At 39.4% G+C, this 23,497-nt stretch overlaps 1 protein-coding gene across 1 annotated transcript in view; it reads right to left on the reverse strand.

Moving 5' to 3' along the window:
- Window positions 1–1,968: 1,968 nt before the first annotated feature.
- Window positions 1,969–23,497, reverse strand: part of SRRM4 (serine/arginine repetitive matrix 4) — a 256,446-nt gene continuing 234,917 nt past the window's right edge. The window contains exons 9-13 of the mRNA XM_069754474.1: window positions 18,823–19,139; window positions 18,404–18,628; window positions 15,841–15,951; window positions 14,247–14,390; window positions 1,969–10,037 (exon numbers count right to left, since the gene is read on the reverse strand). Of these exons, the coding sequence (XP_069610575.1) occupies window positions 9,782–10,037; window positions 14,247–14,390; window positions 15,841–15,951; window positions 18,404–18,628; window positions 18,823–19,139 (1,053 nt within the window). The 3' untranslated portion in view covers window positions 1,969–9,781. The remainder of the gene's footprint in view (window positions 10,038–14,246; window positions 14,391–15,840; window positions 15,952–18,403; window positions 18,629–18,822; window positions 19,140–23,497) is intronic.

Raw genomic sequence — 23,497 nt, forward strand, 5'->3', positions numbered from 1 at the left:
AAACCACATAATTTAAATGCACTTCTTGCAAATGTAGTTATTTAGGGGAAGATGCATATGATGTCACACGCTTACGAATGGACAGGTCTGATCGCATGCTCCTCCACAAGCAGCCATTTATGGACAGAAGTTTTGAGGAAAGCTGCACTAAAAAGAGAAAGTGGCCAATCCTTATAACAGCAAAGTCCCAAACTGTTCATCCATCTTTTTCATTTGTAAGCATAGTAAAATGGATGAAAATTGGCAAAAACAAATAGGAAATTTGGAAACTTTTAACCCAGTCCATTGTGTGACATGACCCCCAGTCATTTGTAAAATCCGCTATTGTGATGCCATTCTTGTCAAATAACAGATATCCTACTTTGAGCCATGTGGAGAATCTAGAACAATGGACTATTGAGATTCAGGATTCAAACTGTAAACATAAAATGTAGCATAAAACAAGAAAATCCATGAGACCCTTAAGCCACCATCAAAACTAATTCTGTACATTGTCTAAGGTAACACATAAATATAAAGCAGCCAATGGGTAAGCAAATAAATAATACCAGTGTATTTCAAGTGTGAAGCAATCAGGGAGAGGTTGGTTCTCACCCAGATCATTATGAATAAATACAAAGAACAAAAACATACCACAAAAATCCAATAAATATCTTAAAGCAGCATAAATAAAACATCAGGAACATGGAGGCATATCATATAAAAGATACAAATGATACATTGTAACACATTGTCAAAGAAAATAATGGTCTAGTAGAGAAGGCTGCCCTACATCATTTCCTTGTAAGAGTCTACTACATCCCCGACAGATTTTACATTACATTTCTAGTAGATCCATTATATTTCTCAGCAGAACTGGATGGAATTTTTAATACAACATATTATTCTATTGATTCTGTTATATTCTCCCAGGAAGTGTGAAAAGTTCTTCCCCATAATACAATGTGGAACAGAAACAAATATTCCATCATATGCGCGGATCTGAATCTCCACTACTAATTGTTTCTTATTCTGAGCCAGAGTGAGCAACACAACTTTAAGGAATAATATGGGTGTGAAAAATATTATTTATCACATTAAATGCATAAATAAATAAATTAATAAATAAATAAATAAAACAAATATTCAGAATAAATTCTGCAAAGTAACATCATTGCCCTAGCATTAAGGGGAACCTTTCACCATGAGTTTATACGCCAAACTAATGGCATGTATGAAAAGGAACTTTAATACTCATTAAATCATTACGCTACTTATAGAAATCAATTTTACTGTTTTGGAGGCATAGTTTGTTGAAATTGTATGCTAATGACCTGCAAGTGCAGCGAGGCGGGACAGTGCACTTACACCTCTACTGCCTCTCTCCCTATTCATTGCGCAACAACTGCCTCCTGTCTATGACTGACAGCTATCGGGTAGGGGAGACACGTTACTGAAACGAGCCACTTGTCAGGCATTGAATAGAGAGAGAGGCAGGGGAGCTGCAATTGCATTGTCCTGCCCCGATGCACTAGTGAATCATTAGCATACAATTTCAACCACGGATTTCTTTAAAATGGCAAAAGAATGTCTATAAGGAATGTAAGGATTTAATCAGCATTAAACTGCATTTATATACATGCCATTAGTATGAGGTCTACAATCCTGATGACAGGTTCTCTTTAAAGGGAACCTGTCACCTGAATTTGGCGAGACCGGTTTTCGGTCATATGGGCGGAGTTTTCAGGTGTTTGATTCACCCTTTCCTTACCCGCTGGCTGCATGCTGGCCGCAATATTGGATTGAAGTTCATTCTCTGTCCTCCGTAGTACACGCCTGCGCAAGGCAAGATTGCCTTGCGCAGGCGTGTACTATGGAGGACAGAGAATGAACTTGAATCCCAAAATTGCGGCCAGCATGCAGCCAGCGGGTAAGGAAAGGGTGAATCAAACACCTGAAAACTCCGCCATATGACCGAAAACTGGTCTCGCCAAATTCAGGTGACAGGTTCCCTTTAAATACTTTGGCCAAAGGAGAGTGGCTTCCTAACAGTCAGCACTTCAGACATATGATCTGCCACCCTTAACCCCAAAACAATCCAGGATTATTGTTTTTTATAGTAATTCAGGCAATCTCATACATAGAATCATTTTTTCACTCACTGAAGTTATTTACAACTACTAAACAATCACATTAAAGTGTGCAGTCAATCGTGATAACTGCAGTAAGTGTGTGAATGCAGCCAGAGTTGTAGAACATTGTTTGATTTAGCTCTTGATCATTTAATACAGGACTAGAAACTTTGAAGTTAGATCATAAATGAGTTTGGGGTGCATTCACACACTGCGCAGTGTTTTGTGATTATGCAGAAAAACAGTGAGAAGACAATACAGAGTCATTGTGGCTAAAAGATGCAAAATCAACGCACTTTTAGGACTGAAGATTCCCATGCTTTCCATGGACCATTTTGATGTAGTGCTATGATTCAGATTTTCTAAAAGGGAACCTATTATCTGACACATGCTGCTGGAACCTTCAGGCACTCGTCATACGATCACAGCCATGTATGTTTGTCTCTGAAATGCCGCTACCCTGCATGCATGTATAGGTAGAGGCTTGCCAGACACTGTCAGCGGGTGAGGAGCAGCCACCGGATATCCGCCTGAACGACTAGTCAATAGCGAGGCTCGTTTTCAATCTGTGTTTCAGAGACAAGCATACATGGCTGAGAGTGTACAGCCAAAGGCTCATACATGCTACCCATGGTTTGAGCAGCATGTTTCAGCTGACAGGTTCTCTTTAAAGCCAAAAGGAATGGTGCATTAATAACAGGTAAGTAGAATCCTTCCCAAACAATGTAATTTTCTTTGGTTGATGATCCACTTTTGACACTGAGTTAAGAAAATGCATCATAAAGCTGCATGTGGAGAACAGAAATTTGCTGTTGGGCCCAACCTCAATGGTATAGTTACCACTAGGCCATTAAAACGAAAACTAATTTCTTAAAGAGGTTGTCCACTACTTTTTCATTGATGACCTATCCTTAGAATAGATCAACATGTCATCAATGTCTGATCGACTGGAGTCCGACATCCGGCACCCCCTCTGATCAGTTGTTAATGGTGTCAGCGGCAGGGGCCTCTAGTGGAGTTACTCACACATCTACTTGTAGTAACCAGACTTCGTACTGAACATCCGCCTCCTATTCAAATCAATGGTGTAGCACCCTTTGGCAGCTACTACGACTAGACGGAGCAGCTTGGCAAGTGAGAAATTCCGTCCGGCGTCCACTGCCGCCCTCACCGATAACAGCTGATTGACGGATGTCATGCATAAGTCATCAAGGTAAAAGTAGTGGACAACCTTTTTAACTCAACATTGCTTTGTTCCTTTTGAACAACAATACTTTGGCAGGTACAATAGAGCTTTGCATTTGACATCGTATTATTTTGCAGCTAACCTTATTGGTGAACAGAGATGATAAATAACAAAATATGTTTACTATAAAGGCCTCAAAGAGCATTGTAGTTAGTTAGTCCTGCTGATTTCAGTGGGATTCACCTACCATCTAATGCGAATGGGCACCTCCCTACACCTGGCCGATTTCCTCTATCTGGATATTAGTGATCACCTGAATTACCTGGCATTGCCTTACTCTTCCCCCTCCATTCAGGGTACATGCATACTCAGACTCCATGTGTATGGGGAATTTGGGAAACACAGCGCATGGCTTTCTGGTGTGTATGGCCAACTTAAGGAACAGTCTACATGGCAAATGTAAGTGTGAAATCAACAAAATTACTGAAATATCTATGGAATAGACAATTTACACAATTTTAACGTATACACTTGAGTGAAAATTCAAGTAAAGAAAGCAGATACTTTGTATTATGTGAGGACGGCATTGTATATGGGAACATTCATCAACATTTTTCACATCGAATTTTTTTTTTTTTGAAGGGTGAGAGAATGGTATGGAGAAGTAAGCATGTTTCGAATTGAGGGAGTGGATGTCGCAAAGTAAGAAAATAAAGCTTTCCAAGGTATACCTTCATAAAGCTACCCAATTTTACAACACGAAGGTAACTATACTTGTGCGACATGCCATATATTGCCAATCTATTTATTTCATTTTTAACTCTGATTTTGCAAAACATGTAATTATAAAGAAACATATTTTTAAAAGCAGCTTTGAGGAATACTGTGTGGATTGCAACACATAAGGTAATGTGTTATGATGTGATGACATCCGATGAATGGAGTTATGCAGTAGGAATCATGTAGATGACAATGATGTCTATTTGATTGATATTCAAAGTCCCTATCACGATTATGGGGTAATATTAAAAAATAATGGTCATCTCTTACAGCTGCAACTTGTTTTTTTGTGCATGTAGGGATCGTAAATAATTCATACTTTCCGGGTAAACTCAGCCAGCACAGAGTTAAAGTTGATAAAAGATGGAAAGAGCAGACATATGCAATAATTGACCTGTGCTCAGTATGGCTCTGGTTAGAGTTAAGCTGAACAATAGACTTATACAAGGTCACAGAACATTAATTAATTAGTGCTTGTACTGAAGGCAGAGCTGATAAACATGTACACTGTCAGGATGATGAATGTTTAGATTAACTACAAGGGGAATGATAGGGCATGAAGGCATGAATGTTCTTTGCTCTGTGCGATTTTCAAAGAGCACATAATGGTAGATTTACCCGAACTATGGCAGAACCAAGGCTGTTTTTATTTAAAAAGATGAATTTCATTTTTTTTTTAGAAAACACGTAGAACATGTGCAATGGGTGTGACCTGCCCCACGTGCATTCTGTCTTTAGATATTGATAATTGCCATGCCTCATGGTTGTTAAATGTTGCATCGGCATTGTTAGCAGCTACAAAAATTGTTGCTATGATGAAAGTTATCTATGTCAGATCCTCTGATGCCAGTTTAAGGGTATGTTCATACAATGAGTTCATGTAGATCATGTAGATCAATCTCTTGCCCGCTCGTGCCGCTAAAGAACATCTCTAGAATCCGCCCTTTTCTCACATGGAAACAACAAAAACCCTCACTGTCGCCCTGATCCACTCCCGCCTGGACTACTGTAACGCTCTATTAATTGGCCTCCCCCTCACTCGACTTTCCCCTCTCCAGTCCATCCTTAATGCAGCAGCCAGGGTTGTCCATATAGCTAATTGTTACTCGGACGCGTCCGCTCTTTGCCAGTCGTTACACTGGCTACCCATTCATTACAGGATACAATTCAAAGTACTTGTCCTCACCCAAAAAGCTCTCCACAGTGCGGCACCCCCATACATCTCCTCCCTCATTTCTGTCTATCGGCCTAACCGACCGCTGCGCTCTGCAAATGACTTTCTACTAACCTCTGCACTAATCCGTACCTCCCACTCCTGACTCCAAGACTTCTCCCGTGCTGCGCCAATCTTCTGGAATGCTCTACCCCAAGATATTAGAACCATCCACAATTTACATAGTTTTAGGCACTTGCTCAAAACACATTTGTTCAGAGTGGCCTACCCCGTTCACTAATCAAAGTCATTTTATGTTTGTGTGTGTGTAGCCCATTCACTATCTCCATCTATCCCCCACCCCCTGAAGATGGCTGGACCATCATTGTAAATACATCATTGTAAATACACACCTGTGCTTTGTATCTCCCCCAACTCATTGTAGATTGTAAGCTCTCACGAGCAGGGTTGTCTTATTTCGCTTTAATTATTGAATTGTTAACATTGTTACTTATGACTGTTGTGTTTGAAACTGTTAAACTGTAAAGTGCTGTGGAATATGTTGGCGCTATATAAATAAAGATTATTATTATTATCAGGGGTCCCCAACCTGTAGCTCGAGAGCCACATGTGGCTCGCGGTCCCATGAATTGTGGCTCGCGGCTGTCTGCCAGCTTGGTCCATTAGTTCCAGATTTAGTAAATTGGTATGAAGAGAACATCTCAAAATAGTGAACTTTGTGAGTAGCCCTGCAGAGAAGAGCAGATCTGGATGCACATATACTGGTCTTGGGGAATTAGAGATAATTTAAGTATGGTATGCTAGATACAGGATGATCCTACCGGTCAGAGGAGGTGCTTGAAGCTGGATGTGACTGTGTTGGGAGTGCGTGATGGGAGAATGCTGAATGTGGTGGGGTGTGGTGGGAACCCTTGGATCTAGGTATACTGCTTCATGGTGATTTCTGTGGAAAAGCTTTGGTTATCATTACACCCGTAATTGGGGGCTTTGGTTACCACTACTGTGAAGGGGGGACAGGAACTGGATGTAGCTCGCGACCCTCTTTCAGAGCTGAATGTGGCTCTGAAGGTCAGAAAGGTTGGGGACCACTGATGTAGATTAATAGAAACTATTTTCAGTTGCAGAAATTTCTGCAACAAAACCTGTAGCATGGGCGTTCACCCTAAAGCTGCGACATACTGATAAATCTTCTTCAGTTTGCCTCTGCCAGCACTTCAATACTTAGGCTTAATGGGGCTGTCTTATTAAGAAAACTAGTTTTCTAAATAAAGCTGGAACGGCGAAAATGTGACCTGTGTTACCAAATCCACTGTGAATTTAGAGTTTGCATTTGGCCAGACTTTTCATTGGCTGCCACTGGGGTAGTATTACATCCTGGAAATCCAAATGAAATTTTTAGGCTATACATGTTTTTTTTCACCAATGGGACTAAATGAGATACGATATTTGTCATGAGTACATAGATCAGACGGGAGGTTTGGATACTGTGTTTACAGATCCTGACATGTTCAGGTAGGATCCACCAGAAGTGAAGCTTCTTTTATAGCATAAATTAACTGTGCAGATTAATAAATTATGAAGAAAAATGGCTGAGACGAGGAACCATTCTTTTGGGGTAAAATATCCTTTTTGAGTAGAATTTCTTCCTGCCAAATGAATTTGTAAAATTGCTTATTTCTAGAATACATGTTAAAACAAACATTAACCCCTTCCCGTCCTTGCACTTTTCTGTTGTTTTTTTTTTTTTCATTTTTATTCTTTAGGCCCCTTTCACACATCAGTTTTTTGCCATCAGTCGCAATTCGTCGAATTTTGAAAAAAACGGATCCAGGTGACTGATGCCGCTGGATCCGTTTTTTTCTTATAGACTTGTATTAGCGACAGGTTGCGATGGTCTCACGTTTCATCCGTCGTTCGCCAGATCCGTCAAAAAATTGTTTGTCCTGCGGCCGGAGACAACGGACATAGTAAAGTTTTTTCTGTCCGTCCAAAAAACGGACAGCGATGGATCCGTCGCCTGCTGTCTTTTGCTAGAATGGAAGCCTATAGCGCCGGATCCATCAAATGATGGAATCCGGCAAAGGATTCCGTTTTTTTTAACTGAGCATGCTCCAATTTTTTTCACAATCTGCGACGGATCCTTTTTTTCAAAATTCGACGGATTGCGAATGTTGGCAAAAAAATGATGTGTGAAAGGGGCCTTATTCTTTTCCTCCTTTTCTACCAAGAACCATGACTTTGTTTTGTTTTTCCCTCCATAAAGCCATATGAGGGCTTGTTTTTTCGCTTGACGAGTTTTACTTTTCAATTACATTAACATTAATTTTATCATGTGATGCACTGTAACGAGGGGAAAAAATTCCAAGTGCGTTGAAATTGTAAGAAAAATGCAATTCCACAATAGTTTTTTTTTTTTAATTTACCATGTTCACTATACGGCAAAACTGACCAGGCAATATGATTCTCCAGGTCAGTACAAGTACACATGTACCAAACATTTATAGTTTTCTTTTTTTATTTAAGTGGTGAAACATTTTTTGCTTGTGTCACCGTTTTCCGAGATCCATAACATTTTCATTTTTTGGAATCTAGGGCTTATTTTTTTGCCTCCTGAGCAGACGTTTTACTGATAGCATTTTGGGGCAGACATGATGTTTTGATCTACTGCAACAGCAATGTTGCAAAGGCAATAAAAACGTAATTCTGGCGTTTTGATTATTTTTCTTTTACGCTGTTTACCGATCAGATAAATTTATTTTTGGATTTTCAAGGATGCAAAAGAGGGGTGATTTAAACTTTTTTTTATGTTTTTGATATTTTTTTAAAACTTTTTTCTCACGTTGTACTATATTTGTTAGTCTTGAAGCTGTGACCATCTTATCGCTTGTGCTATACATACTGTAGCAGTGGGCTGGCTTTCACAGGAAGATCGTAATGACAGGCACAGGGGTCTTCAGCAGACGCAAGGCTGTCATGGCGACCCACAAGCATCCCACTGGTGTGCCGATGGGAGCGTGAAATAACGCACAACCCCCCCCCCCCGTTGGTGTGTGTTATATTCCATTGTCAGAGACTGACAGCAGGATTTAACAGATTATCATCCGCGGAGCTAATGATGGCTGATTACATCATCAATGGCAGGGACATGACTTTTAGCTTACATGTATGTCAAAGGACGTGAAGGGGTTAAAGTAAAGAGCAATTAACTATGTCCTGTCTTATTGGGTTTATTTTGTTGATCCCTTCCATCAACTTAGAAATCAGTTATCTGACAGTCCGTCGCAGTGAAAATTTCCTACAGTAAGTAAAATTATTCAATAACCCTAATTCCTGTGTTTTGGGAGGTTCTGTACAATGACGTGGTTGGTGGTAGACTGGATTGTACTTTCCAGTTTTCTGGCTCAGACAGTACATTTGTTCACTCGTTAATAATTATGATTAATAACTTAACATTAATACAATGACTTTAACAAAATATGACAAAAGATGACAAATTCCACACTTTGCGTGCCATGTACAAATTAGAGAGAAATGTGCCCAATTCATAAATTACAGCTTTTTTTTAAAGGAACAATGACACTCTTCTCATAAACCACAAATTATTCATTTAGGGAGACAGTCCTGCAGCCCCCGAAATATAAATATAACATAAATATCACAAATTTTATATGTGACTCCGTGTATTTCTATGCACCTTTCCATAACCTTGGAGAAAAATGCACAAATTGTAAGCTCCTTAGGCAGGGAGTCGCACAATTTCGAATTTCTATATGCTTGTCCTAATATAAATAAAAACAATAATAATAAATAAGTAATTAAATAATGTCGCAAATGGCTTTTGAAGTGCAAAGCTGGCTAAGCCTCAATTTGATTATTTATTAAGGTACAGGAATTATTGTTCTACTGTACTGTGCTACTGTTGGAATAAAGAGAACAGGGAGGGCGACAGCACAGTGCCAATCTGTACCATGTTTGTGGGAACATGCTGGATTATTGCAGCCCAGATGGATACTCACAATAAAGTACCATGTCTAAAAATTACACCTCATTTCAAACTTTCAGAAGTGTACAACTTGCCTGGAAATGGATATATTTAAATCCTGCCATTACTAGAAGAAAACAAGTGACTGTAAAGAAAACAATTTTCATTATAAGGAATATCTTATGCTTACACATGGTATCGACATTCGTGGCCCTGGTGGTGTCTGTAAGCTGACTTTATATTTAGCCTCTGAGTCGCTGATTTACCAGATGATTGCCATTAATGGAGTGTGTAAGAGTCAATAAGACCTCAAGTTTTAGACTGGTGATAAGTACGTTACAATGATAGGACAGGTGATGACTCTGCTTGTAACAGGGTACACGTGTTCCTATGGAGCCTCAGAACAGTTCTGCTTAGTATTGTAGAGGGAATTTGCCACATCTATGATTATCAGAAGAATACCAGTGGACATGGATGTTTCAGATAAATATTTCATTAGCCGTGCTGCAGAGCTTCTTATGATTAACATGGAAACCCAGGCAGGAGTATCAGCGTCTGATGCTATCACAAGAGTCAGAACTTTGGCTCCAGCTTCTACTGCGACTTCTGCTGTGTTCCCGTGAGCTTCTGGTCCAGTCTCTGCTGCGACTTCTACTGCTGTGACTTCTGCTGCGACTGCTTCTGTCTCTAAAGTAACTGCGACTTCTGGACCTGCTTCTTAGACTATACCAAGAAGGGGTGCTGCTGTCACTGCTGGATGACGATGGGCTAGGCCGGTAATATGGGATTGGACGCTTTCGAGCACTGTGAGGAGAAGAATGACAGACACGTTAGCACAGCTTGTGATGGATTTCCAAAGCTGAGATGCCAAGTTGCTTTAGGTCACAAGTGCCATGTAAGGACGGGGGAGGTTATGAAAAATCCTGCCTATTTTTAGAATATACAGTGCTGCTGCTCTCTACTGGAAATTCATAACAAATATTACTGAACTACATTTTTTTTTTTTAGATTTGATGGCTATTTCAAACACATATCTGTTTGAAACTTCTTATTTTTATGTCTTCTGCTACTGATCTCCAGAAAATAATTTGAGAAAACACAAAAAAGACATGTGGACTTGTCATTAATTACTTTTAAATGAACTATTTCATGAAATCACATGTAGACTTATGAGTGCGTGTCAAATGTAAACTTAGATGAGGAAATACATATATCTAGGACAATATGATATACAGGAGTTAGCCCATGCAGTAGTTGTGAGCCTACTTAAAGCTCGCAACTACATTATAGGAAGAAATATTATATGCAAAAACAGACTGCAAAAACACGTCGCATCCATCGCACGGCGGATGCAACGTGTGGCAATCCGTTGCAATGCGTCGCTAATTAAAGTCTATGGAGAAAAAAACGCATCCTGCAGGCAACTTTGCAGGATGCGTTTTTTCTTCAAAACGACGCATTGTGACGTGCGTCGAACGACGCTAGTGTGAAAGTAGCCTTACCTGGGGCACAGTAGGCCAATTTAAGCTGTGTTTCATAATGTTGCTGCCGGAAGTGTCGAAGGTGCCGCTGATAGCGGCTCCCACATTATTTGCTGATGTATGGGTAGTTTTTTTCTCGCATGCTAACTCGCATGATGCCAGTGCCACATTTTGGTTTGACTTTATATTGGATCCAAATATAGCATGTAAGTTCTTTTCCAAGATTTGTTACCAGCCACACCTAGCTAAACCTGTAAAACTTTTAAATCCAGCACAAGGCAAGGGTTCAAGTGACTAATGCAACATCAGCCTGCCTATTATATTGCTGCAAGTGTGTAAGTGTCTCCAATTTGACAACTTAAAGAAAAACTGTCACCGGGTTTTTGCTACTCCATTTGAAAGCAGCATAATATAAGAGCAGAGACCATGATTCCAGTGATATATAACTTACTGGGCTGCTTGTTGTCATCATTATTTTATCTGCTGCAGATCTAGCACTTATCTGATTGTTGAGCTCTGTACAAACCTGAACATACCACTGGCAGCTTTCTGCCCATATACAGTGTACACAGAAAACTCTGAATCACTGGTGTGAATGGGGTTATACATTGCTCACGAATATGGTTGATTATCTGGCAGCAAGTTTATTAGTTCTCGAATGATAATCTCCTGCTGATAAAACTGTGATTTTATCAAAACTACACCAAGCAGCCCTGAAAGTGATACTTTTCTGGAATCGGGGTCTGCGTATCTACATTATGCTGCTCTAAGATTAGGTGACAAAAACCTGGTGACAGAATCCTTTTTAACAGAAGTGCAAAAACGGAATAACTAAACCAGTATGCAAAGAGTAAATTGTGTGTATAATGTTTTAACACTTCTATTTTTGTTTTTTTTAAAACATTATTAACCCTTAACTTAGACTGCTATGTTGTTTGCTAGGAACACGCGCAGCACATAATTTGTACCCAGTCACAGCAGCACAGATGATGTCTGAAGAGCCTGCAACAGCAGCATAGAGGAACTCTGGAGACATCCTCTGTGCTGCTGTGGCTGGCTCTCCTGACACCCTCTGTGCTGCTGTGGCTGGCTCTCCTGACACCCTCTGTGCTGCTGTGGCTGGCTCTCCTGACACCCTCTGTGCTGCTGTGGCTGGCTCTCCTGACACCCTCTGTGCTGCTATGGCTGGCTCTCCTGACATCCTCTGTGCTGCTGTGGCTGGCTCTCCTGACATCCTCTGTGCTGCTATGGCTGGCTCTCCTGACATCCTCTGTGCTGCTATGGCTGGCTCTCCAGACATCCTCTGTGCTGCTATGGCTGGCTCTCCTGACATCCTCTGTGCTGCTATGGCTGGCTCTCCTGACATCCTCTGTGCTGCTATGGCTGGCTCTCCTGACATCCTCTGTGCTGCTATGGCTGGCTCTCCTGACATCCTCTGTGCTGCTATGGCTGGCTCTCCTGACATCCTCTGTGCTGCTGTGGCTGGCTCTCCTGACATCCTCTGTGCTGCTATGGCTGGCTCTCCTGACATCCTCTGTGCTGCTGTGACTGGGTCTCTGGAGGGGGCTGTGTACATATGATTGGTTGATGTAGGTGATTACTTGATGTAGATGTGGAAAGAGGAAGATAGCTCACAAAGAGTCAGTCTGACAGATAATCTGGGTCTACAGAACCCGGTCTGCCAGAAAAATTCTCAACTACTTCATTCTCGTACTCACATTATGCTTGGTACTTGAGTCGAGCATCCAAGCAGTCCAACGTGCTCGATTCGAGTACCGAGCCCCTGAGCAGTTTACTACTCGCTCATCACTAGTGCACGGTTATAATATTGAACAAAAAAGTGGGCAACGAAAATAAAAATGTTTAATGACATGCACACTTTGTGAGGTAGACAGTTGATATTATATTTCTGGCTTGTAGATATTTCTGACCTATATTTGTAAAAAAAAAATTGCTTCGCTGCCTGTGACATATAAGCCTAGGTTTAAGGATTCTTGTCTACTAGGAAAATAAGGATACAGGGGATTAAATTACCCTCCTGGTTTGCAACTACAGTACATGAAGATTAAAGAAATGCAGTTACTAGAGTGTTGTATCGTTACTGCCTTATATCACAGATCAATTAATTCACAGTCACACTGACTATGCAGGTACAGCACTTCCCTATCTCACTTGATTCCTTGGATAACAATTCATAGAATGACTACCATTCCCATTTTCCATGTGCTTCATTTAGTGCAGTAGTCAAACACAATCCAGTTTTGTCCTTATTCTGCCCCTAGGTGGATTGTACGATCTGACGTCTGTCCATATGCTGTTAAAGCATAAAATGGCACTGCTTGTCTGGTACTCATCTTTTATACTGGCCTGATTTGCTGTGCTAGACCATGTGATGTGATAGATTATGAGGAAGCCCACCTAGCCATGACTGATGTCTTCATTGTGCGAAATGGGAGCAGGCATTTTTTTATTGCGGTCACTCCATGCAAAGTGTTCCAATTCACAGGGATCTGCGAATTTCAGGAAAATTCAAGACAATTCTCTGTGGATCAGTGGGATTGTGTCTATTCCCTACTAATGGCCACTGCTGTTAACTACGGCAAGTGTTGGTTCACTATGAAATTACCATCAGTATTACTATTTGAAGGAAACCACTGAACCTTGGCTACTAACTCAATCCATACGATAATTGCAGATACTCTATACAGTGAAGGAAATCCTTATTTGATCCCTTGCTGATTTTGTCATTTTGTATTTCTTCCATGTTCTTACTATTCAACCAAAAGTTGTCTCCTTCTCACCCAGCATCTTACTTATGGTTTTGCAGCCCATTCCAGCTCTTTGCAAGGTCTATGATCTTGTCCCTGACATCCTTTTAAAGCTCTTTGGTCTTACCCATGTTGTAGAGGTTAGAGTCTGACTGATTAATTGAGTCTGTGGACAGGAGTCTTTTATAAAGGTGACTATGTAAGACAGCTGTCTTTAAAGCAGGTAAAGAGTTGATGATTAGTAACTTGTCTGTAGGAGCCAGAACTCTTAATGGTTGGTAGGGGATCAAATACTTCTTTCTTACTGCAAAATGCAAATACACTTATAGAATTTATACAATGTGATTTTCTGGATTTTATTTTTGATATTCTATCTCTCAATGTTAAACTTAACCTACCCTTAAAATTATAGACTGTTCATGTCTTTGTCAGTGGGCAAACTTAAAAAAATCAGCAAGGGATCAAATACCTATTTCCTTCACTGTACTGTATATCTCACATATTCATGTCTGTTCTAACTCACTGTCCCTTGAGAAAGACAGCAATGCTTATGAATAGTATATTCGTTGACAGCTAGCTTCTTGGAGCTCTACACAGCTGAACTTCTCTGTTGATGAGAAGGTCATTTTATCTTGGTTTAATATTAATGCAGGAAGACAGGTATGGGGTCTTGGCAACCAACGTTTATTGAAAATGAAATATGACTTTGCTTGTATACAGCCTAATTGTTATTCTACTTATATTTTTTTTATCACGTCCGTTACCTAGTGATCCTTCTTGCTTCCAGGTGACTAGGAGAATCTCTTCTGCGCTTTTTCATAGGTGAATAAGAGCTGCGCCTTGCCCTCTGACCTCCTTTCCGAGTTTCCTTTTCAGCAGAATCATACTTGCCGCTTCTCTCTCGAACTCTGACGAAATTAATTTAAAATTGTGATATTCAAAAGAATATTCTTTTAATAATGAAGACAGTAAAATTCATACTGCAATTGAATCTGTTCTTTTACTTCAATGTTGATTTTTATATCTGTTTTCATTGGAGAGTAGATTCTGTAAAGGATGTTCATTCAATAAACTCAATAATTTCACAAAGGTTAACAAAGGATAGAAAGTTGAGATTTGTGCGAAATATCTTAATAAGCTCAAATCTCACACCAAGCGCTTGGCACATTTCGATTTTTCTTTACCTGCTATGAGCAGATGTCAGATTTGCACAAACTTTTTCCATAATTAACTATTGCAACATACACCAATGACTACATTGGAGAGAGCAGACCATACCAACTTTTCTTGAGAATATTTGATGTCCAGTCTAATGTCACATTTTAAAGTCATGTTTTACTTCAAAAATTGATATACACATATTGAGCAATATACGATATTATAAAGATGAGGAAAAAGCTCTTTTATGACTCCACCAATTCGTAATATTTCCCTTTGTAACACATTCTGAATAAGCAACTAACATTAAAGCTAGAATCGGGTGTCCATGTTAGAACTAAGTCATTTGAAACTGCTGATTTATTAAAGACTGGTCAATTATCTAATTTGTGTGGGTCCTTCTGACTCTTCTGAACAGTTGAGGTCAGAGAAGTTGAAAAATTGGACATGCTGAATTCTAACACCCAATCTTTTCATTTTAAGCGGCGATAAGCAGCAGTCAAACTATACTTGGCCAAATAGAAAGATGTCGGGAGAGATATTGGTCAACCAATCTGCTTATGGGCAACCTAAGTAAACACTTGCTGGTCAGCTTATTGCAATCAGCAGCATGTTGTATGCAAAGTGGCCGTTGAGCGGTAGGCAGTTGAGTGGCTTGTTACTAAACTTATAGAGGAAAGCATAAAACACAGGATGAGCCATTTATATGGATACACCTAAATAAAATCGGAATGGTTGATGATATCAACTTCCTGTTTGTGGCACATTAGTATATATATTGTTATATATATTGTTTTTCTTGTGAAATTCTCAATAAGTTTGATGTGTCACATGACCCTCTTCCCATTGAAAAAATAAAGTTGGATCCAAAATGGCTGACTTCAAAATGGTCGCCATGGTCACCACTCATCTTGAAAAGTCTTCCTCCCCCTCCCATATACTAATGTGCCACAAACAGGAAGCTGATATCACCAACCATTCCCATTTTATTTAGGTGTATCCATATAAATGGCCCACCCTGTAGATTGTCTGACTCAGAAACATCTCAACAGTACAACACAGCATCATGTGCAAAATATGGCCCAACAAATTATCAAGTTGGTATAACCTACTGTAACTCCGTGACCTAATAAAAGTATAAACACTATTGAACTCATTGAATAAATCATGGTCGGGAATTTTGTCAGTTTAACAAAGTACCTGCTGGGACTGTAGCGAGAATAACTAGGGCTTCTTCTTGTTCGTGAATTTCTGCTACCAGTGCTCTTACGGGCTGATTTAGAGGAATAGCTGGGAGATCTTGAGTATGACCTGCAATGATTTATCCGGATTATGTTAAAGACCAGGATGAAGAATGCTACCAGATTTGGACATTTATCACCTACAACAATTTATAGATGGAAACTGGGGCAGACACAGACAGCAAAGGAGTCCTTAGCAAGAACAAAATATGGGTCCCATGCTCTCCAAACTCTCATCACAGAGCACCCTTTTATGTATCTCTAATAACAATACAGATGATTGAATCTTTAAAAATCAAATTAGCTATCTTTCATGAATTGCAATACTGCAAGGCCACTAATAGTCCTGAAATCATTTGTGTAACACTCTGAGGTCTTCTACAACTGTATGCAACCTTTTTTACACTTTTTCACACAAACACAGCCTTGGTAATGACAAAGTAGCCTCACCATGGAGACAGATGGTAATTCTATATTAGCCAACAGGCCATTTAATAATACAGTGCACTGACAGACTTTTCATGTGTTTTTTTATATAAAATTTGACTAGTAAAATAAAGTTGGCAACCCACACATATTTTGTGAGGTAGATCGTCACAGTTTAATGTTTGGATTTTGGGGAATTGTCTTTTGTATTTTTAAAAACAATTATTCTTCCCTTCACGAAAACGATTTGAGAAGAAATGATCTGACTGACACTGATTTCAGATTTTTCCTGTTTTAAAAAAATATTGTGCTGCCTTGCTGCTGCTCTCTAGTGCATTATCAGTGAAGAAAAAATGCAATTGTAATTCAAATGTAGCAAGACAGATGCCAGCTACATCATACACACTGAGTCTGTCACTACTTCATGCACCTCTGCTGGTGCCACTGCTATCTCTCATTCTCTTTATCAATTGAATCTCTGTTTTGTTCACAGACTACTACACTTCAACTTATTTACTGCTGCAGTTATACATTACATTACTGTCTGTAGTACTTGTTCAATGTTTTATGTTTTTCTCTTTACATCTCTATTGCTGAGTAGTGTTGAGCGATACCGTCCGATATTTGAAAGTATCGGTATCGGATGGTAGCGGCCGGTATCCGAAAAATATCGGATATCGCCGATACCGATATCCGATACCAATACAAGTCAATGGGACACAAATATTGGAAGGTATCCTGTAATGGATCCCAGGGTCTGAAGGAGAGGAAACTCTCCTTCAGGCCCTGGGATCCATATTCATGTGTAAAATAAAGAATAAAAATAAAAAATATTGATTTATTTACATTCACATGACCGCTCAGCGACCAATCACAAGCCGCGACGTCATCGAAGGCCCTTTACGCGCTCATTCTTCGGAACGAAAGCAAGGCGGTTGCAGCGGTGACGATCATTCTTTATTTTACACATTAATCTTAATCCCGATAACGATTCCCGATATCACAAAAATATCGGAACTCGGTATCAGAATTCCGATACCGCAAATATAGGCCGATACCCGATACTTGCGGTATCGGAATGCTCAACACAACACTATTGCTGAGCTGTGAGTTTTGATGTCCTCTCACTATCTTAGATCACGCTAACATGGCTTTTGCATTCCTTTTCTAAGCTTCTATATAGGCTATGATAGTCCCTTTTGATTGGCTCCTCCATACTATGTGATGTGATAGCTGCACGTCATTATGGGGAATCCCATGCGATCTTGCCTGAGGTCATACTAGCCTTCTGTGGCTGATGCCATCTTCTGCAGCGTGTAAAGGGGAGAAAGCATTTTTTTTTGGTGATTAGTACGAATCGAATCATAAATTGTCCTAGTCCTCTTGGATCTGCGAATTTCATAAAATTCTATTCAAATTCATTCCGCATCAAATTGATGTGCTCAGTACTACTCCCTAATAATTATGAGCCATAAATTTGGCTTACAATTATACACAATCTAATAGGCAGCAAAAAGTTTCTTTGAATGTGGCAGCACATCCTCTAACTTAATAGGCCTTTATGCAGCTGCACAAGGCCACATATATGGTTTCTACAATGTGGTCATAGGCTTCTTAAATGACCACAACAAGCATAAAAATGTAGTCTGTGGGAGATAGTGTAACAAGAATGATTGAAATCAAACAGCTTTGTTGTACAAATTAGAGAGCTCCAATTTTTAACATATTTGAGACTTTATATAATTCCCTGTTAGAAAATGCATTATTTTAATTACATCTGGGTATTATTTCTATCCACCATACCCAGTTTTACTAGAAAAAAAAACTGCCTTATAAATTTTTAGGACCAAGAGTTTTAAGTCTGGTAGCCTAGGTTCTTATCTAAAAAGATTGGCATGTTACTGCATTTGAGCTCACACAATTTGATGAAACTGTGCTTTTTAAGCACCTCAATTTTGTAAGTCTATTCAATACAGCAGTAATGCAGTTCACAATTCATATTTCGGTGGTTCATTTATACCCTAGCCCTCTCAAGATGGCAGTTGTATTTGTTTGTATGCTAGTGCATATAGTAGGCCGTACTTCGGTGAACATACCTTCTACCTGAAGAGATAGACCTGCTTCGAGACTTTGGGTCTGAAGATGACCTATAATAAGAGGAATAAGAGCTGATGGAGTGACTTGAGCTACGGGAGTAAGACCTTCTGGTGCTTTTGTATGAAGAGCTCCGTGACCGATGTCTGTGTACAGATGTTCTGTCAGGTGAGATGTCACATACTCTTTTGTGTTCCTTAAGGCAGCCAAGACAAGAGGACAAATCTCTGAAGAAAAAATAGACCCAACTCTTACTTTAAACATAGCAAACAATTACGCCCTGTTGAAAAATGTGGTAAGTTGTGAATATGGACAATTCATTTACTTTAGCAAACCTCTATTTTAATAGAAAAACATTTGTATAAGCCACCATGACAACTAGTATATCAGTGTAGCCTTCAACATTTTCACATTTCTTCACCTTTTTGCCTGCGTCCTTGACTCTTCCAAATGATGTGAGGAAACTTTACTAAAGGAAATACAACTGGCAGATGAATTCCCTGAATCAGAGATGTTGTCACTGTGACCATTTGGAGTCTTCGTGGATGAAGGGACGTGTCCATAACCCTGATGAATAGGACTCTCTTTGTCCTGGTTAATCTTCAACGCAGAGGAACTTGTCTGCATCGAGGGAGGGGTGCATATATCATTCCCCGAGTCATACTCGTTTGAGACATCCTTCTGACAACCTCCATGATTTTCTGCTGTGACCAAAAGGCCAGGGACTGATTGGGAAATCTGAAAACACAAAAGAGTGTTGACATAGATGGAACCCAACACTGTAAAGCAACTTGTCGCAGTCACTTTCCAGAATTAATTTCTTTTAAATTCTCCATATACTGTATATTTTATTAACTGGAAAGAAACGAAAGAGAGAACAAAAAAACAGAAGAGAGGGCAGTGGAAAATGAAAAAGAAATAGGAGAAAATAAAAAATATCTGTACAGAAAGTAAACAGAGGTGCCTGCAGACAGTGAGAGCTGCAAAGATACCGACACCATGCACGATTTTGGCATGCACCCATAGACAGAGAATGAGACTCAGAGTGAGAAAGAAAAAAGGTACTGCTGTAAATGTAATGAGTTTTTTCTCTGATTAAACATTGGCAGGGTAAATGGGACTCAGGCTTCAGAGGAGAATTGCTACATTTAATGTAGCTGTTATCAAGTACAATTGTGAACAATGTGTCCTACAGATTTAATTAGAGTATTGAAAGAGACAAAGCCGCACCTTTCCGTGTAGTAGAGGCTTAGCAGTCAGCCAGATTGGAGAAAGTGCTATGGTCACGTCATTTTTCTTTTTTGCATTTTTTTTTTTAATACAGACGTTAAGAAATTATGATACTTGAAAGTAACTTTCTGTAAAATTACTGATAGATGGACAAAATCATTAAGAATAAGAAAAGTTGAAGTTTGGTCTTTCTAAAACTATGTTGGACATGGTAATATTGATGCAAATTATTAAGATATTGCCTCACTACCTTATCCCATCCTAAATCTATGCTTGTGTCTTTAATAAGTATTAGCTTCTTTTCACTATGGCACTTGCCCTGTCGCTTGTACTGTAATATATCTTATCAATACAATTTCTTCACTGGTACTAGTATCTTAAAGTGACGGTACAGTAAGAAATTCAAAAATAATATGCTATAGAAACGTAGATTCATAAAACGGTAGAGTTGGAAGGGACCTCCTGGGTCATCGTGTCCAACCCCCTGCTCAATGCAGGATTCACTAAATCATCTCAGATAGATGTCTGTCCAGCCTATGTTTGAAGACTTCCATTAAAGGAGAACTCACCACCTCTCAGGGTAGCCTGTTCTACTCATTTATCACTCTCACTGTCAAAAAGTTTTTTTCTAATATCTGATCTGTGGCTTCTCCAATTCAGCTTCATCCCATTGCTTCTCGTCTTTCCTTGGGCAAATGAGAATAAAGCTGATCCTTCTACAGTGTGACAGCCCTTGAGATTTTTGTAGACAGCTATTCTTGGTCTCCTTATATTAGTACCCACAATCGATAGTAATTTATTATATCTATTCTATAGATCTTGCTTTTCAGCTCCGCTCCATTGGAGCAGAGATGTCATCTGAAAATGTGGCTTAGTCTGTTATCCCATATGTATTGGAAGCTCCAATGGAGACTTAGTGATATTTCTTTGAAAAATTAGCACAGCACAGAATAGAAAACAAATATGTCTGACCCAGATGTGAACAGTGCCTTATCTACACCTGAGGTAATCTGAGACACACCTAATATCTCATCAATGGTCAGGAATGCTGTTCTCCATTCCCCTGGCGTTTGAGCTGTGTTGATAGACTTGCATTATACTCAATAGTTACTCCCTAGCTACCCACAAAGCCAGTGCTTAGAGAGTTGATTTCCAGTGCAATAAGGCAGAGTGATTGTAAAGTAAAGATTACTAAACCATTAGTGAAAAAAATGAACATCAAGCAATTGCCTTACATATACTGAGGCAAATGAGGCTTAGTTTAAAAGGATTCTCCAAGAATGTAATAAAATGACCCCCATCACGTATGGTAATTCAAAAGGCTTTTGTACTCTTCACATGTCAGGATGGATTCCAATTTGAAGATTCAAAGCTTCCCTGACCTTTGTCTCCACTGACAGATAAGCACATATACCATTGTTGCTGGAGTAGAGCTGTGAAAGGAGAAGAAATAAATATTCTCTTCAACTGGTTGCGCAATGAGGACTCAGGCTGCAAAAAAAATCCTTTATTTCTTCTCCTGACCCAGCCCATCTCCACAGCTCATAAAGTTACATGTGCTTAAGATACAGGTCTTCTGTCATTAATACACAGGTCTAAGGAGCTGTGTATCTTCAGTCTGCAGCCAGTTCTGACACGAGTAGGACAAGCTACCATTTGAATTACGTGATTAAGGCCATTTTATTACATTCTTCTAGAGACCCTGTAAGAGAAATTGTCAAAATAATTTTGCATAAACAGCCCCAAAATAAGACAATATTTTTCCATTTATCATCTATTTTAGTTGCCTTAATAACAACACTCACGAGTACATGAGATGCCATCCTTGTAGCATACTATTTGCTTACTTTTTACTTCCTGATTATTGATTAGCTTCTCTAGTCTTTCAGCAACTGTTATTGTTCACTGTTTTATGATTGATGACCTATCCCTATGATAGGTCATAAATGTCTAACAGGTTGGGGTCTGACACCCATCACACCTGCCGCTAAGCTGGCTACGGTGTCTGCAGCCTCAGGCCAGAAATGTTCAATTGTGGAGCAGCTACACAATCGAGCATTTCCGGTCGGTGGCTACCGCTGACACCGAGAACAGCTGATCGTCGGGGGTGCTGGGTGTCGGACCCCAACCGATCAGACATTCATGACCTATCCTAAGGATAGAAAGCTGTTATTGTAAATCTAAGACTATGACGAGCTGCTATTGATTCAGTATCTCTGTCCATTATAAAAAGAATCTTGCTCATACAGCAATAATTAAGATTCATTTTCCCTTTTATTCTAAAAACTTAATTGCTCATGCTACTACCACAGATGAAAATCTGCTTACATTTATGGGCTTTTGGATGCCTATAACCCTACGCCTTAAATTATGAATGTTGATGAACATATTTTGACCACATAAAAGCCTTCCTGCACCATTTGTAATGCAATATCTTCTTCCAGTCACTTCAATGTTCTTATAAGCCCAGATAAAATGATAAGCTTACAAATATATGCAAAATCCTTAACATTTTTCCATTAATATGCATATTGCAATATAAAATCTAAACATTATAGGTCACCCTTTAATGGTTGCATTTCTTTGTGGGTTTTTACAGACTATAGAAAGGGGGTAAAATCTCCATAACTACCTGCCTACCTTAACACTGTCAGACAATATTTGAATATGGATATCTGACTACAGACTGTTGTAAAACTGTCAGTTTATGAAGAAAGGGAGATAACTATTTTGAAATAGAATATGATTAAAAATATATTGGAGGGGTAATTTTCCAAATGATGTAGCACAATAATGTTTTCTAGTCTCTCCTGCTTTCTTTCTAGTATTTTAATTTTTCTTATTTCATTATAATTACCCACATGAATTATTCACGAAATGTATTCAGCAAGATATTGTGAACGCTAAATATCCAGTATAATAACAACATAGAGGCAAATTCTATTGTTAAAACCCTGCTGTTGTCTTCGGTCTGGGGAGACCGATTTTGAACTTTGGTATTTTTTGGGGTGTTCAAGATGCGGTTCTGAAACTTGTGGTTGATTGACTTAAATGAGGATGGGTCGGTTGGACGCGGGTTTCAGAGCTGCATCTTGAATATTTTAAAGAATATTGAAGTTCAAGGTCGGTCGTTTTTGACCGAAGACAACAGCAGGGTTAAACTTGTCAGGCGGTGTGTTATGTGAAGTGCTATGTTTTCCATGCCAACAGGGAGGTTTTTTAAGGTTTGTTGAGTTTTCAGATATTTAAAGAACAAGCAGTTTCATAAGGTGGGAGCCATGTTTCAGTTGTATTGCTGACGACCCTGAATTTGAAATTAAGAAAAAGCCTTTACAACTTGTTTAACCTGTTGTACATCTTTGTCTATAGCCTGGATAAGTTACCTTCAGTAGTGCAGTGTTACCCCATAACTAACACAGAGACAATTTTTCTGGTAAAATGACAGACACTATTATAAAACCTTGACACCACCAAATTAAGTTAGGTTTTTTAGGCTTATTAGTGTCTGCCACTTGAAACATACATCAAATAAACATTTTCAGTTTCCTTCTCCTTTCATGGATGTGATCCCAGCATTAGATCCTTCACAATGGGTTTCACATGGCACAGGGACTGTAAAAATAAAAGGGTTTTCTATCTATGGGATCTCCATTTATTTGGAGAACAGGGCCCTATTATGAGTGGCTAGGAATGCGGAGGTAGATACGTATATGTGACTCTTCAAGGTGTTAAAGGGGTCATCTAATGTTGGCAAATATGGCATATCTGGCATAAATGGAGGTCCTGCTGCTAAGACCTATATCTATTTGATGAATGGGGTCCCATCTCATGCTGCCAGGAATGGAGAAGAGGTTATCACACAGGTG

This window comes from Ranitomeya imitator, chromosome 1 (assembly GCF_032444005.1).
Source record: "Ranitomeya imitator isolate aRanImi1 chromosome 1, aRanImi1.pri, whole genome shotgun sequence".
Taxonomy (NCBI): domain Eukaryota; kingdom Metazoa; phylum Chordata; class Amphibia; order Anura; family Dendrobatidae; genus Ranitomeya; species Ranitomeya imitator.